The sequence below is a fragment of the Arachis ipaensis genome, chromosome B03, assembly GCF_000816755.2.
Source record: "Arachis ipaensis cultivar K30076 chromosome B03, Araip1.1, whole genome shotgun sequence".
Taxonomy (NCBI): domain Eukaryota; kingdom Viridiplantae; phylum Streptophyta; class Magnoliopsida; order Fabales; family Fabaceae; genus Arachis; species Arachis ipaensis.
In genome coordinates, this window is record NC_029787.2 from 72835583 (window position 1) to 72850548 (window position 14966).

The following is a 14966-nucleotide window of genomic DNA, read 5'->3' on the forward strand; positions in this document are numbered from 1 at the left end:
ATTTACTTATTATGTACTATAATTATATGATCTTGATATAATTTAAAATTGTAATATTGAAAAAAATTAAGAATTAAATCCAAATTTGTTTTACAAAATGTGAATGATAGAGAGGAGAAAGCAAGAAAAAGGGATACAAAGACTTCACCTAGAGTTGCAGATCTGAAAGTGGTCCATCCATCACCACCACTTCTGCTACCAGTAATGAGAGTGACGTCACTTCCATCTCCAACAAGAACAATGTTAGGCTTACAACTTGGGATCTCAACATTTTCCTCATAAACCCCTTCTTTCACATAGATTACCGTCCTCACATAGCTGTTATTGGGAGCAAAGTTTATTGCATCAGAAACAGTGCTGAAGTTCCCTGTTCCATCTTTCGCCACAACAATCACCTCGTTTGGATCATACTGCTCCCCATCTTCCAAGCTTTTCTTCATGAATCCGCCATCGTTGTCGTCATTTCCTGGATTAGAAAGCATTGAGAGGGAATTACTCACGTGCTTGTAAGTGTTAATAACGGAGTTTACCAGTTTTTGTTTCATGGTTCCGGAAGCAGAGTCTAGGCCTTCTAGACAAGTGTTCTTGTTTGTGAGTGCTGCACTGAGGAAGGTTCTAGCATCACGCAATTTTCTTGAGTTCTGGGAGTTACGAACCCCGGAGAGTGATCTCTTTAGAGATGTTAAAGTTGATTGGTGAAGCTCCTTGCAGTCTTGGATTGAACCCTTTTGTTTCTCTCTGATGTTTGAGTTTGAGGCACCAACGCTTTGGAAAAGTGTTGATAGCTTTGTGGCTTCCGAAATTGCGACTTGTAGGGAGTGAAGGAGGTAGGTAATGATGTTTGGACTTATGTTTATTGAGATTGAAAGCTTCAGTGATTCGAAGCATGTTTCTGGGTAAGGGGTGGTTTTGCAGAAAGATCTTAAGGAAGAAAGGTTGGTGTGAAATAGTGTTGAGGAATTTGAAGAGTTAACAGCAGCATAAGCATGTGATGAGGAGAAGAATAAAAAGAGTGTGAGAGAAAAGAGGAAGGTGAGTTTATGAGAGGTGGAAGCCATGGAATAATGATGTTCACGGAACGAACTCGTGAATGATGAGAAGGAAGCAGAGTATCTGAATCCCTTTAAATAATTGGTGATAGTGAATACTGAACAGAATCTAAAGCAACACGGGCTTTGAACTTCATGTGTTTGATTATACATATACGACAATGGCATTAAATCAAATAGCTAAACACACGGACAATAATGTCATGGACTTTTGTAGTTTGAAAAAGTAGAGGTAGACAATGAGAATATTAAATAATATGAATAATGGATATGTTAAATGTTTAATTTAATAGGTATTTAGATGATTATGTTTATTATTTTTAATTAGATGATTATTTTTTTTGATTCGATTTACTCACGCACAATTAACAATGGGTGCATATTTAATTTATTAGGTGTGCAGATAATTATCCTAATAGTAAGATTTAGAGAATAATTTAGGAATAAAGTGTTTTTTTATTTTATTGGAAGTGGAGTGTTTTTCTACACCTCTTTTTTCTTTATATATATATATATTTGGTGGAGTGAAGATATTTGTTGTTAAAAGGTTCGTTTAGGTGTTTCCCAAGTCCCAACACTATATATAATATAAGAGTGAGAGTTAAGGTATTATATTAAGCTTCAACAATCATAATATAAGTAATAATAATGGTTTACCTATACTTTTTCTTAAAAAAAAATAATTCGTAACGTAGATAGTATAAAATTTACACAATTTGCTCAAATTCGAAGAACCGAAAAGAAAAAAAGTAATACGTGATGTAGATAGTCATTTAGAATTTGTTTGTTTCATTTAAGTATTGTCTTTTTCTTTTCTATCGTTATATCTAAAAAAAATGACTCGTACTAATGGAAGAAAAGTAGGTAAGCAAAAGATGCTGCATTGTTTAATTGGGAGCTAAAATATGAAATGAAATGGGAAAATATATTTCCTTCCCCTATTTCCGTGAAATCCTTTATAGTATTAATTGGCTCAATTTCAAACATATCGTTAATTGTTGAAGGAAGCTGGAGATTTAACAAGTGAATCAATTCAATAATGTGGAATTGCAAAAGAAAAAATAAAAATTAACTATCTCCATCAACGCTATTTGGTTTGCACTCTTATGTAAGAAAAAACATTTTTCAACTAAAATAGAGGCAAATTATGAGGAACTAAAAATTCTTGGAAGATTTTGTAAAATAGCATATATGTCTCTGAAAGAAATTAACTTTAGACAAGAAGACATTGATTGCCTGTCGGGTCATTTCTGTTATTTGGATTTTGGAGCTAATAATGGAAATAAGGCAGGGCAAGCATGGTGCGCAACAGCTGCACATTAAACAGAAAATGAAGGACCTCAAAGCAGAAAAATAGATCTTTTTAATTTTTTTTTAGTTATTTTATAAAGTATGATATTTTACCATATATTTTTTAAACGATATAAAAAAAACAATAAAAAATCACATTTTACAAAACAATTATAAAAAATAAGAGAATCTATTTTTTTAATTTAGTGTTTAGCTCAACCATTAAACTTCGATATTCTAATGACAATATATAGTCCAATTAATTTCATATTAGTGGTTTTCGTTCTTGTTTTTTTGTTTTTTTTCTGATTTTCATCATTACTATAATAAAAAGTTTGGTTTAAAAAATTGAATATAAAGAGGTAAAAATGTGTTAATTTCATAAAATGACATGCTATATTATTCATAAAAAATTTGTTCTATGTCGTTGTGAATAAAAAATACCATTTAGATTTGCTAAAAACATATTATTCATAAAATACTCACTAAGTAATAGTAATTTATGAACAAAATAAAATTGTGTAACAAATTAAATATATCATAAGTATAATCTTAAAGTTAATATTTAAATAATAATTATAAAATCTTACGATATGTGATCTTTTATAAGAAAATTACAATGAAAAAGTAGACTTAATATATCACGATTATATATAAAATAACACACATTTGTGCTAAACTTTAGAGAAATAATAGGGTTTAAGGGCCAATGCTTTTGGACTGAGACCATATTTTTATACTATTAAGATTTTATAATAAAATTATTACTTAATGATTAGAGTGTTAAATATAACAAAGTAGATTAATTACACGACCTACACGTATTGCAGGAACCAGAAAATAGCAAGCAGTGCGGCGAAGGGAAAAAACAAAAGTCCACAAATTCAGAGGGAGACGGGGGGAGAAAGTTCTGGGAAGTTTGAAACTCTTGGGGCAACAAAGCAGATTACGGATGATATGAAACAAAAGTGCTACATCTGGGGGACGAGACTGAAGGAAGACGCAGATGACAATACTAACGAGTATGAGGAGATGTGCACTCTCGTTGCCCAAGATGAATATATTTTGATGAGAATGCACCTTGCATCCCTCCAGGCAAAAAGTGATATAGAATCTCAGGTAATATTAGAATAACATTAATGTTTTTACACCAAAGTCAACTGCAATGTTTATTAATGTAAAATTGATTTCGGCATATATTTCTAGATTGTATCTGCCATCTGCCTCATCCTCAACCAGAAAAATGAAAAGAGGTTTCAAGAACAAATATACTGTTTCCCCCTGATATTGTGGTAAGTGTTACTTCTTCGATGTTTGGGTGTATTTTCTGTATTGAATTGGGTGTATTTTTTACGTTCGATTGGGTGTAAGTTGTGTATTTTCAGTATTTCATTTCTTGTTTCGCAATTCTTGCAGAGCATGGCACTTTCGGATCACCCAGATGGGGAATTCATATCACTGAAAATGAATAAGGAATTCAGGGTGGAAGACTACCCGAGTTTTATTCCCTTCATAGATAGAAAAAAATTAACTTCTCATCCATATGTAAGTTTTCGTTTGCTAAATTTGTTAGTACGCTTATTTACTTATATGCCAAATAAAATAACGCACTGTTGAAATGTGGCAATCCTTCAGATTTTTGCACCTGTTTGCCACTCGGGACATTGGTGGTTATGGCTGATAAATACAACGAAGCGGAAATGTCATATACTTGACCCGCTACACAAAAAAGCTCCAAGCGATGAGAGAAAGAAGATTAATAAATTCACTGTAAGTTGCCTCTGTCTTCTTTACTTTAATAGATAGGTCTATTTCGTTAGTTGTGTTGGGTGTATGTTGTCCATTCAGTTGAGTGTATCTTGTGCATTCAATCAGGTGTATTAATGATTTGTTTTGGTATTTAAGGGATATGTATTTTCAAGATTGAGAGCATATGCCGGTGGGGAACCTCTTCAGAAAGACGAGAAGGAGAAGGAAATTAAAGCATCATATGTTAAAATATCAGGCCAAAAAACAAGGTATAAATTTGTGACTCTGAACATTAAACTTTCGTAAATGAGATTTGTAATTTATTTTCTTTGTTTTCAGCTATGACTGCGCTATCTACGTTATGAAGTGGCTTGAGTTAATTGAGCCGGAAAACATTAAAAAGGGGAAGTATGAATGGGATAATTGGCCACAGGTAACTGTCTTTAGAACTATATAACTCTGTATTACTTTACTGAATTAATATTGCTGTTTAAACAGAATATACTTTTTAATTGTAGGAGGAGGTGGACCACTATAGAGTGGAGTATGCTTCCCGGATACTATTCAGTGAGATGAATAAATAGAGAGATCGGGCAATTAGAGAGAGTAGTGCTATAAGGCTGTCGAAGCCATCCTCTGTATTATTGAGTCCGTTTTGTCAGATAAATTCTGCTGATATAGAAACTACGTAATCCAACTGCTGGGTAGTTTGTAAATTGAACAAATGATGTAAATATTTGCCATTTATCAACAACTTCTATTCCATGTATATTTTTTTGCATAGTTAAACTATCTGTACTGTTAAACTGTCTGTGCTGTATTCAAAAGCTGTATTACAGGTGGTAAAATATGAAGGAAAAAATCAAGGCATATATAAACGCAAATTATAAACTGTTACACCCAACGCACGTCGTGGCTGCTCTTGATGTGTGTGTATCGCCTCTTTACCTTCTTGCTCCATCGTTCCAATATATATCTAGGTGACACTTGGCTTACTTGTTCGAAGCTTAACACGCTTAGTGCGTGACGGCACAGTATCCTTCTCGACTTGAATAATAAGCATTGGCATTTTACCTCGGCTGCAACTGAGTCGTAAGTAACCACAAACTTGTTGAATATTGAGCTGAAAACTCGTTCTCCGACTTCGTATACTGAATAGCCTAGAGCGGAATTCTTTAATCTGGTGATGCAATTCGCCTTTCCTCTGAATTGCGCTTGGACTTTCCTAAGCTTTGCATGAGTGTACGCCTCTTGAAACTGAGCTTCAATGGAGGATTTGGTTGCACACGGTATGACCGTATGAAAATCTGCAGCATCTGATTCTCTCTCTGCTTGCTCCTTGCTTCCGAGACAATTATCGTATTGTTTGACGAACTGAATAAGCGAGCTGTTCCGGGTGATATACTTGTTAAAAAACGAATGCATGCTCTCGCTCCTTTGGGTGCTTCTCATCCCTGCCCAGAAGTGGTGATCCAGATAGATAGGAACCCATATGTGACGGTCTTCGTACAGATCTGCATAGTACACCCAAACACAGACTGTAAATACACCCGAGAGAACATGCAATATACACCTCTGCTGCAGATTTTAAAAAGACATTACCTGAAAGCCACTTGTTGTCCGCAAGACCAAAATTCAGCAGAAAATCTTTCCAATTCCTATCGAATGAGTCTTTGCTATGAGAGTTCCAAACAACTTGGCTCATTTCTTGTTCAATATCGGCATGTCCCTTGTACCCGTTTAATTTGCTTGGAATCTTCTTCATGATGTGCCAAATACACCAACGGTGAATTGTCGTTGGTATACAGGCCTCTAAAGCCCTTTTCATTGATGTGCACTGATCGGTGAGAAACCCTTTCGGAGCGTTTCCTCCCATGCAACGAAGCCAGCATTGAAATAACCATTTGAATGATTCAATTTCTTCGTTCTTCATCAAAGAGCATCCGAGAAGTGTTGACTGACCGTGGTGATTCACCCCGACAAAAGAACCACAGACCAAATTATACCTGAAACAAATTACCATGGTCTAGAATGCAAAATCATTAGTTACACCCCAACAAATGCTTCGCATACACCCAATGAAACAGCCAATATACACCTCTGCTGCGGATTCGTAAAAATAAATTAATTTAGCATCATAAACAGGGGCAGTTTGTTATCTGTTTGTATTTTAGGTGGTGTCGAATGAAATGACGTCTCCGAAATACTCAAAGGCGGCTCTGCTTCTTGCATCGGCCCAAAAAGCTAGCTTAATCGATTGATCCTCTTCGAGTTGGAGCTCAAAAAAGAAATTCTGATTCTTCTCTTTCATTCTTAACAAATATTTCCCGAATTCCTTTGCATCTTCTTGTTTGGAAACATTCCGCACTTCCCTGGTAATGTAATTCCTCACGTCCTTTTCGATAAAATTTAACTCGCGGTGACCCCCGACAGCCGCAACAAATGATTGGTATGTTTTGCTTGGTATGTTGTGCTGTTTGAGCATCTCTGCTTTGCTTGGACAGCAGGGGTGTGAATGATCGAGCACAACCTTTGAAATGATCCAAGCACCGACATCCTTCAATTTGTGTATATAAATTCTTGCAGGACAGTTTAAACCGGCTGTCGGATTGGTCTTCTCGGTCGGAGATATTTTAGATTTCCATTTTCCCTCTCTGCTACATGTAATCAGTTGATTCTTAATCTCGTTTCCCTTCCTATTTGTGCACCGAACTCTTGTAGAGAAACCTGTAGCCTTGGCGTAGTTCCTGTAAAATTTTCCAGCATCTTCAAGGGTGGTAAAGGTCATTCCAACCTTCGGAACAAGCTCGTCATCAACAACCGAGAGAGGTTGCACAATACACCGTGTCAGAAACTGTGAATACACCCAATCATGCCTAATATGATACAGCCAAACCGCAACAACTCAACTACACAATGACCTTTAAAGCCATAAACTGTAAATACACAGGCTGCAGAATACACCATGTCAAAAACTAAAAACACACCTAATCATGTCTGATATAATACACCTGAACAACAACAACTCAATTAAAATAACAAAACCAGTAGTGTAGATACACCCACACTTCTAGCAAAAATACACCCAAAAAAAGACCTGATCTACACCCGAGCGTCTGCTATAAATTCCAGGTAATTAATCACAACTAATACATTGAATCAACAGATTCATGTTAACGTGTTAGTTTCACAGTCAATGTTCAGCAATTTTTCAACTACACAATGCTATACAAATTACTGAAAGAAAATTCATTATGTAAATCAAACCTCAAGAACTTCGTTAGATTCAAATTCATAATCCACTTCGCCTGGATTCAGCTGACAATCTGAGGTGGAATGATCCATTATCTTCAAAACGAGTTCAAACTTTGATTTCAGGAAACAACAAATCAAAATAGAAAACGAAGCTCGAGTTGCAGAGAGAGAAAAAAGTAACGTAAACGAAGAACATACCAGTGAGAAAAGGAGAGGAAAAGAACGATGGAGAAGAACGAGGGAAGACGCGCGAGAAGAAGAACAACCAAATCTCAAAATAACGAAAACGAAGAAGGAAACAAATATTTTAAATTTGGTAGTTAGATATACGCGAGATCTTATATAGCGCGTGTAATCAACGTATGTGGAGCAGCGCGTATTTTAGTTTTATTGTTTAATGAACTTGTAAAGCATACAAGCCCTTATGCAGAGCTTTTCCGTTGTTATTAATGAGAGAATATAACATAATTTGGCAAGATCTTTTTTTTCACCATTTTTTTAAAGATATGTCTTCTTAATTTGTGTTTTAGGCGTTTTGTCTCATTTTAAGATTAAATTTCTTATCTAAATGCATATATTATTAGATTATATTTTTTGTGATAGTGTAATATTATTGGTATTCTAATTTTTTTTTGTCCTGTTATTAACAAAATCAACTTTTTTCTGCTAACATAATTCTTTAGCTTCTTATGGTGGTAAGTGGTAACATGTCTTCATGTTTATTTTGTTTGTTTGATTGTTGTATTTCATTAAATCTGTAACTAATACCAATAAGAGTAAAACTCCAGTTAAAAGAGTTGTTGAGTGATGAATTATTAATTTAGGACAGGATTGATTCTGGGTTCATAATCAATTTTTCCATAACTACAAGTACTAGAAGTGCAAATTAAAAAAAAAAAGTGCAGTTTATAGTCGAAGTAAAAAAAAGTGACTTCTTAAAATTATATTAATTTCACATATTTAAAAAAACATGAAATAGTGAGTTATTATTAGGTGTTTAGCGATGTGAATTAGTAGTATTTATAGTACGCAATAAAATTAAACTATAAAATTTAGTAAGATTGTAGTATTTTAAAACACTTAAATCAAATTGATTGCAGTATTTGTAGTAGCCAATGAAAATGGATTATGAAATTAGACAATGAAAATGGAATTATAATATATTAAGTTTGCTTATATTTTTCATATGATTAGGATCAACTCTATTAATCAGAAAATCCGTGCTATAATAATGACTTTACAAAAATCAGTTTTGTGGGAAAAACCTGAGGTAAATTATGAAACATGCAAAAATTTAATTTTATTTATACCCCGATAACAGTATTCTTGGGAATTTAGAAAATATCTATTATGAAGAAAGTAGATATCAAAGGTTAAATTCATGAATATTACTTAAAAGAATAATTGCGATACATATAAGTTTTCATTAAATGAAAATAACTTTTTTTTCTCTTGCAACATAATCTAATGCAAGCTCATAGTCTTTTTATTTGGGATATGCCTAAAATGAACACAATAATTATGTATTTATTGGATGTGCTATATTTATATAGATCATTAGATTTTGTTAGATAAAAATCAAATGCTAATATAAAAGGAGAGCATTTGATAGACTCTAATAAATACAGAATATTCTAATACATAAATAAATATTTTAAATGACAACACTTTAATATACAATTCTTTAAATGGCAACAGAATTTTTTATTCTTAAATAATTAAATATAAAACATGTAAATACAAAAAATATGAGAGTTGGGTGACCAAATTCAACATCAATTCTAAGTTTGGTGTTGGGCAGCCATCAACAAGCTCTAAGCACAAAGGTACTAAGAAGAAAGTACCTAAAGGCTGGAGAGATAAAAAAGTCCCAACTGAAGGCCTCTCACCTAGCATGAGAGTTGTCTTCACTAAGACACCAGTCTTACCACATACAGTGAGTCGTGTCTTATCTCTAGAGCATGTGGAGCTCATTCATGAGAAGACAGAAAGAAAATTTACTGTAAGGGGCGAAAATCTGAGCCCCTACTCACCTCCATAAGGAGCTAACCGTTAAGCTAATGACGTTAAAGAAGCGCTTGTTGGGAGGCAACCCAACCTTACTCAACTATGTTTATTTTCCTTCATTTTATTTTTTTCTTTTAGGGTAATGATCATATGCATCAGTCAGAATAGAAACAGAATTTCACAATAGTGAAAACAGAATACTCTGGATGGAGTGTTAAAGTTGAACGCCAGCCAGGGAGCTTTCCCTGGGCGTTCAAATGCCAATGCAGAGAAGCAGGGAATCTGGATTCCCTAGCCTCTCAGGACCTGTGGGTCCCACAACATCTTTCACCTACCCCACTTAATCCCACCTACTTTCACACTTTTCATACACACTTCCCTATAAACCCTAGCCCAATCACATCCATACCATTTTTCAAACCATCATAACTCCCATCTACCCCCACCCACTTCAAAATCAAATTTTTCACTCAAAACCCACCCTATGGCCGAAACCTTACCTATCCACTCCTATAAATACCCCTCTTCATAACCCTTCATACACACACCTCTCATACCCTCATACACCTCACAAGGCCGAGCCCTCTCTCTCCCTCTCTATCCCTATATTTTCTTCTCCTTCTACTCCATTCTTCTATTCTCTTTAATTTTGCTCGAGGACGAGCAAAGTTTTAAGTTTGGTGTGGGAAAAGCATAAATTTTTTCTTTCCATTACCATTCATGGCACCCAAGGTTGGAGACTCCTCTAGAAAGAGGAAAGGAAAGGCAGTAACCAATCTCTCTGAATTTTGAAAGATGGAGAGATTTATCACCAAAGCCCACCAAGACCACTTCTATGAAGTAGTGGCAGAGAAGAAAGTGATCCCTGAGGTCCCTTTCAAGCTCAAGAAGAATGAGTATCCGGAAGTCCGAAGAGAGATCTGGAGAAGAGGTTGGAAAGTCCTAACCAATCCCATTCAGGATGTTAGGATTCTCATGGTGCAAGAGTTCTATGCTAATGTATGGGTTACCAAAAACCATGACACTAGTGTGAACCCAAATCCAAGGAATTGGATCACCATGGTCCGAGGAAAAATCTTAGATTTCAGCTCGAAAAGTGTGAGGTTGGCATTCAACTTGCCTCTAATGCAAGGATATTCTCATCCTTACACTAGGAGAGTTAACTTTGATTAGAGATTGGATCAAGTGCTCTCAGATATCTGTGTGGAAGGAACATAGTGGAAAAGAAATTTCCAAGGCAAGCCCATTCAACTAAGAAGGGCTGACCTTAAGCCCATAGCTAGAGGATGGTTGGAATTCATCCAACGTTCCATCATTCCTACTAGCAATCGGACAGAAGTGACTGTTGACAGAGCCATCATGATCCATTGCATCATGATTGGAACTCAGGTGGAAGTACATGAGGTGATTCCTCAAGAAATGTACAAGGTAGCTGAGAAGTTTCACACCAATGCCAGGTTGGCATTCCCACACCTCATCTGTCACCTATGCATTCTGTTGGAATTGTCATAAATGGAGATGTATCCATTGGGGAGGATAAATCCATCATTAAGAAGCGGATGGAGCAAACCAGAGAGCATGCACAAGAGCCTGTGCATCCGCCTCATCATGAGATCCCTGAGATGCCTCAAGGGATGTATTTTCCTCCCCAAAGCTATTAGGATCAATGACAAACTTCTCTTGGAGAATTGAGCATTAACATGGAGTAATTGAGGTGGAGCATCAAGAGCATGCTACCACCCTCAATGAAATAAGAGAAGACCAAAGAGCCATAAGGGAAGACTAAAGGACTATGGGGGAAGAGCAACAAAGGTAAAGGGATGACATAGAAGAGATCAAGCATCACATTGGATCCTCAAAGAGGAGTACTAGACGCCACCATTAAAGGTGGATTCGTTCTCTTTACACCCCTTTCCTGTTATTTTTCTATTTTCTGTCTGTTTATTTATTTGTTCTCTTGTTCTAGTTGCATGATCATTTGTATTTATGCCTTAAAGATGTAAAATGTTTCAATATATCTCTCACCTTATTTAAAAGAAAATTTTTATTGAAAAGAATTGAGAGATGCATGAATGTTTAAAATAAGAATAGTTCAATTATTTTGATGTGGTGTCATTTACTTTTATTTTCTGAATGTATGATTGAACAGTGCATATTTGAAGTTGAAATTTATGAATGTTGGCTCTTGAAAGAATAAGGAAAAAGGAAAAGTATTATTGATAATCTAAAAAATCTAAAAATTGATTCTTGAAGCAAGAAAAAATAGCAAAAATAAAAAGAAAAAGCATGTTGCAAAAGAAAAAAAATTACATATGCATGCGAAAAAGAAAAAAAAATAAAAAGCAGAAAAATTCATTACTGCCCAAAAATGCAGGAAAAGGAGGGCAGATTGAAAAAGTCAGTAACCCTTTAAACCAAAAGGCAAGGGTAAAAGGACCCAAGGCTTTGAGCATCAGTGGATCGGAGGGCCCAAAGGAAATAAAATCCTGGCCTAAGCGGCTCAAACTAAGCTGTCCCTAACCATGTGCTTGTGACGTGAATGTGTCAAGTGAAAAGTTTGAGACTGAGCGGTTAAAGTCGTGGTCCAAAGCAAAAAGAGTGTGCTTAAGAACTATGGACACCTCTATCTGGAGACTCTAGCAAAGCTGAGTGACAATCTGAAAAGGTTCACCCAGTTAAAGTGTCTGTGGCATTATTGTATCCGGTGGTAATATTGGAAGACAAGGTGCTTAGGGTCACGGCCAAAACTCTGAAAGCTGTGTTCAAGAATAAAAATAAGCTTAACTTGGAGACTCAATAATATCATCTGAATTCTAAGTTCCTAAAGATGCCAACCATTCTGAGTTTCAATGGATAGTGAGATGCCAAAACTATTCAGAAGCAAAAAGCTACTAAGTCCCGCTCATCTAATTATAACTAAGCTCATTTGAAACTTACAAATTTATAGTATCTTAATTTTCTTTTTTTATCCTATTGTATTTTTAAGTTTCTTGGAGACAAGCAACAATTTAAGTTTGGTGTTTTGATGAGCGGATATTTTATACGCTTTTTGTCATCATTTTCATATAGTTTTTAGTATGTTTCATTTAGTTTTTATTAAGTTTTTATAGGTTTTAGTATTAAATTTACATTTTGGATTCTACTATCAGTTTTTGTGTTTTTAAACAACTTCAGATATTTTCTGGCTAAAATTAAGGAGTTGGAGCAGAAGTCTGATTCAGAGACAGAGAAAGCACTTCAGATGTTGTCCGGATCTGACCTCCTTGCACTCGGAAGCAGATCTGACCTGCTTGTATTCGGAAGAGATTTTCTAGAGCTACAGAAGTTCAAATGGAGCTCTCTTAACGGATATGGAAAGCTGACTTCCATAGCTTTCCATAAATATATAATAGTCTATACTTTGCTTCAGATTAGAAGGCCCAAAACTGGCGTCCAACGCCAGCTTTCTGCCCCTTTCCAGGCATCCAGCGCCCAAAGAGTAGAGCCCAGCGTCCAAATGCCCAAAGAGGACCCCCTAACTGGCGTTCTGATGCCAGGGCATCTTAGCCTAGTTTTACTAATCTTTTTTCTTTATTTTTAACAGGTTTTATACACTTTCTTGAGCAAGTAAGCCATTTGGGTAGAATTTCATGTGTACTTAGATTCAATCAATCATGAGTATATTGATGCATTTTCATGAGGTTTTGTACTAAAATTGCTTATGTCAAGGATAAGAAGAAGTCTCATGATTTTAGCGTAGCCTTGATGCATTTGTTGATTGATGATAGGTGACCAAAAGGCTTGGAGGAAGGTTGAAGAAAGGGGATGGCAGGAATGAAAATGAAGGCTACATTGAGAAGATTACGTTTGAGTTCACGTTTGCCTCAAACGTGAATTCAAACGTGGATAACAGCAAAGCCACCTGGGAAGAGCTCACGTTGGCTTAAGAAGCACCCTGGGAAGAAGTAACGTTTGCGCCAATGTTTGCCTCAAACGTGAGGTCAAACGTTGGCTTAAGAAACACCCTGGGAAGAAGTAACGTTTGCGCCAACATTTGCCTCAAACGTATGGTCAAACGTTGGATTAAGAAATACCCTAGAGGAGCTAACGTTTGCGCCAACGTTTGCCTCAAACGTGAGGTCAAACGTTGGCTGAAAATTGCCTTGGGAGAGGATCACGTTTGAGCTCACGTTTGAGCTCAAACGTGAACTCAAACGTGAGTGATAGCAACCGGCCGTTCTGCGTAATGCCATTACACGAAGACGTTTGAGCTAACGTTTGCTCAAACGTTGACTCAAACGTGAATGATCCAAAGTCCATAGTGCAAACGGATTTCTTCTCAAGACCAAGAGCAATCAACAGAGGCCATCTTCAACCCAATTTCATCAAGGCCAAGGGCCCAAATTGAAGGCTTAATGATCATTAGAAGAAAGTGTATAAATAGCTTAGGATTTAAGTTTTAAGGGAGCTTTTTCTTTTGAGAGATGTTTTTTACTAGACTTCAGTGGAAAGCTTAATTTTATTGTTGTTCTTGAGTGGAGAATTGAATTCTCTGGGTTTTCTTGTCTTCTTGCTTTTACATACTTTACTTCTTGTCTTGGATCTTGAGTGGAGAATTGAAAAAATTCTGTTTCAATCTCACCTTGAGATCTTTTTGTTTATATTTTTTCTGCATAATTCTAGAAACTGAGATTTGAATCCAAATTCCATTTACTGCTTTCATCTTCTACGTCTCTTGCAATTTACTCTTCTACTTTTTTTTGCAATTGTTCTTAGTTGGATCAAGGAAGGAATTGAGATCTAGACTTATTTTCTAGTCTCCTCCACCCCTGAGATCTTCAACTTTCTTTTAGTTATTGCAATTAAGCTATATTTCACTTTCTGTTTGTCTTCTCAAGCAATTATTCTTCTCTTGTTTAGATCTGTTGCAATTTAATTCATCCTTTACTTCTCTGTTTAATGCCATTTTACTTTCTCTTGTTTAATTTCTGCAATCCCAACTCCCAAATCCTTTTATTATTCAAGCTATTTATATTTCTTGCACTTTAAGCTTCAGCTATTTACATTTCTTGCAATTTAAGTTTCTGCAATTTATATTACTTGCACTGTAAGATTCAGCTTCTTTACTTTCTTTGCCTTTTAATTTACATTCAATTACCCCTCTCCCTTTAAATTTCATACAATTTAGCTTCTATTGGATACAAATCACTCAAATCAACTCTTGTTCGCTTGACTAAATCACCCACCTAACTAAAATTGCTCAATCCTTCAATCCCTGTGGGATCGACCTCACTCACGTGAGTTATTATTACTTGATGGAACCCGTTACACTTGCCGGTGAATTTTGTGTTGGATCGTTTTCCACACATCAATTTTTTGGCGCCATTGCCGGGGATTGATTAGGTTGACAATGATTAAGTGAGGTGGTGATCTAGATTAAGCATTTTTTTTCTTTTTCTTTGTTTTCAGCTAACACATTAACTGTTTGAATTTTCGCCTAAGCTAACCAAAACTTCACTCTAGCAATAGATTGAAGTGTTATTGGTTTTCTAGTTTTGTGTGTTTCTTGTGTTTTGTTTGTATGTCAGGTACAAGGAGAGCTATACCTACCTTTTGTGAACAAGGCGAAAGAACTCT

The 14966-nt window shown here is 35.6% G+C and overlaps 1 protein-coding gene across 1 annotated transcript in view; it reads right to left on the bottom strand.

Moving 5' to 3' along the window:
* Positions 1 to 1217, bottom strand: part of LOC107630581 (probable pectinesterase/pectinesterase inhibitor 12) — a 4129-nt gene extending 2912 nt beyond the window's left edge. The window contains exon 1 of the mRNA XM_016333770.2: positions 149 to 1217. Coding sequence (XP_016189256.2) covers positions 149 to 1217 — 1069 coding nt within the window. The remainder of the gene's footprint in view (positions 1 to 148) is intronic.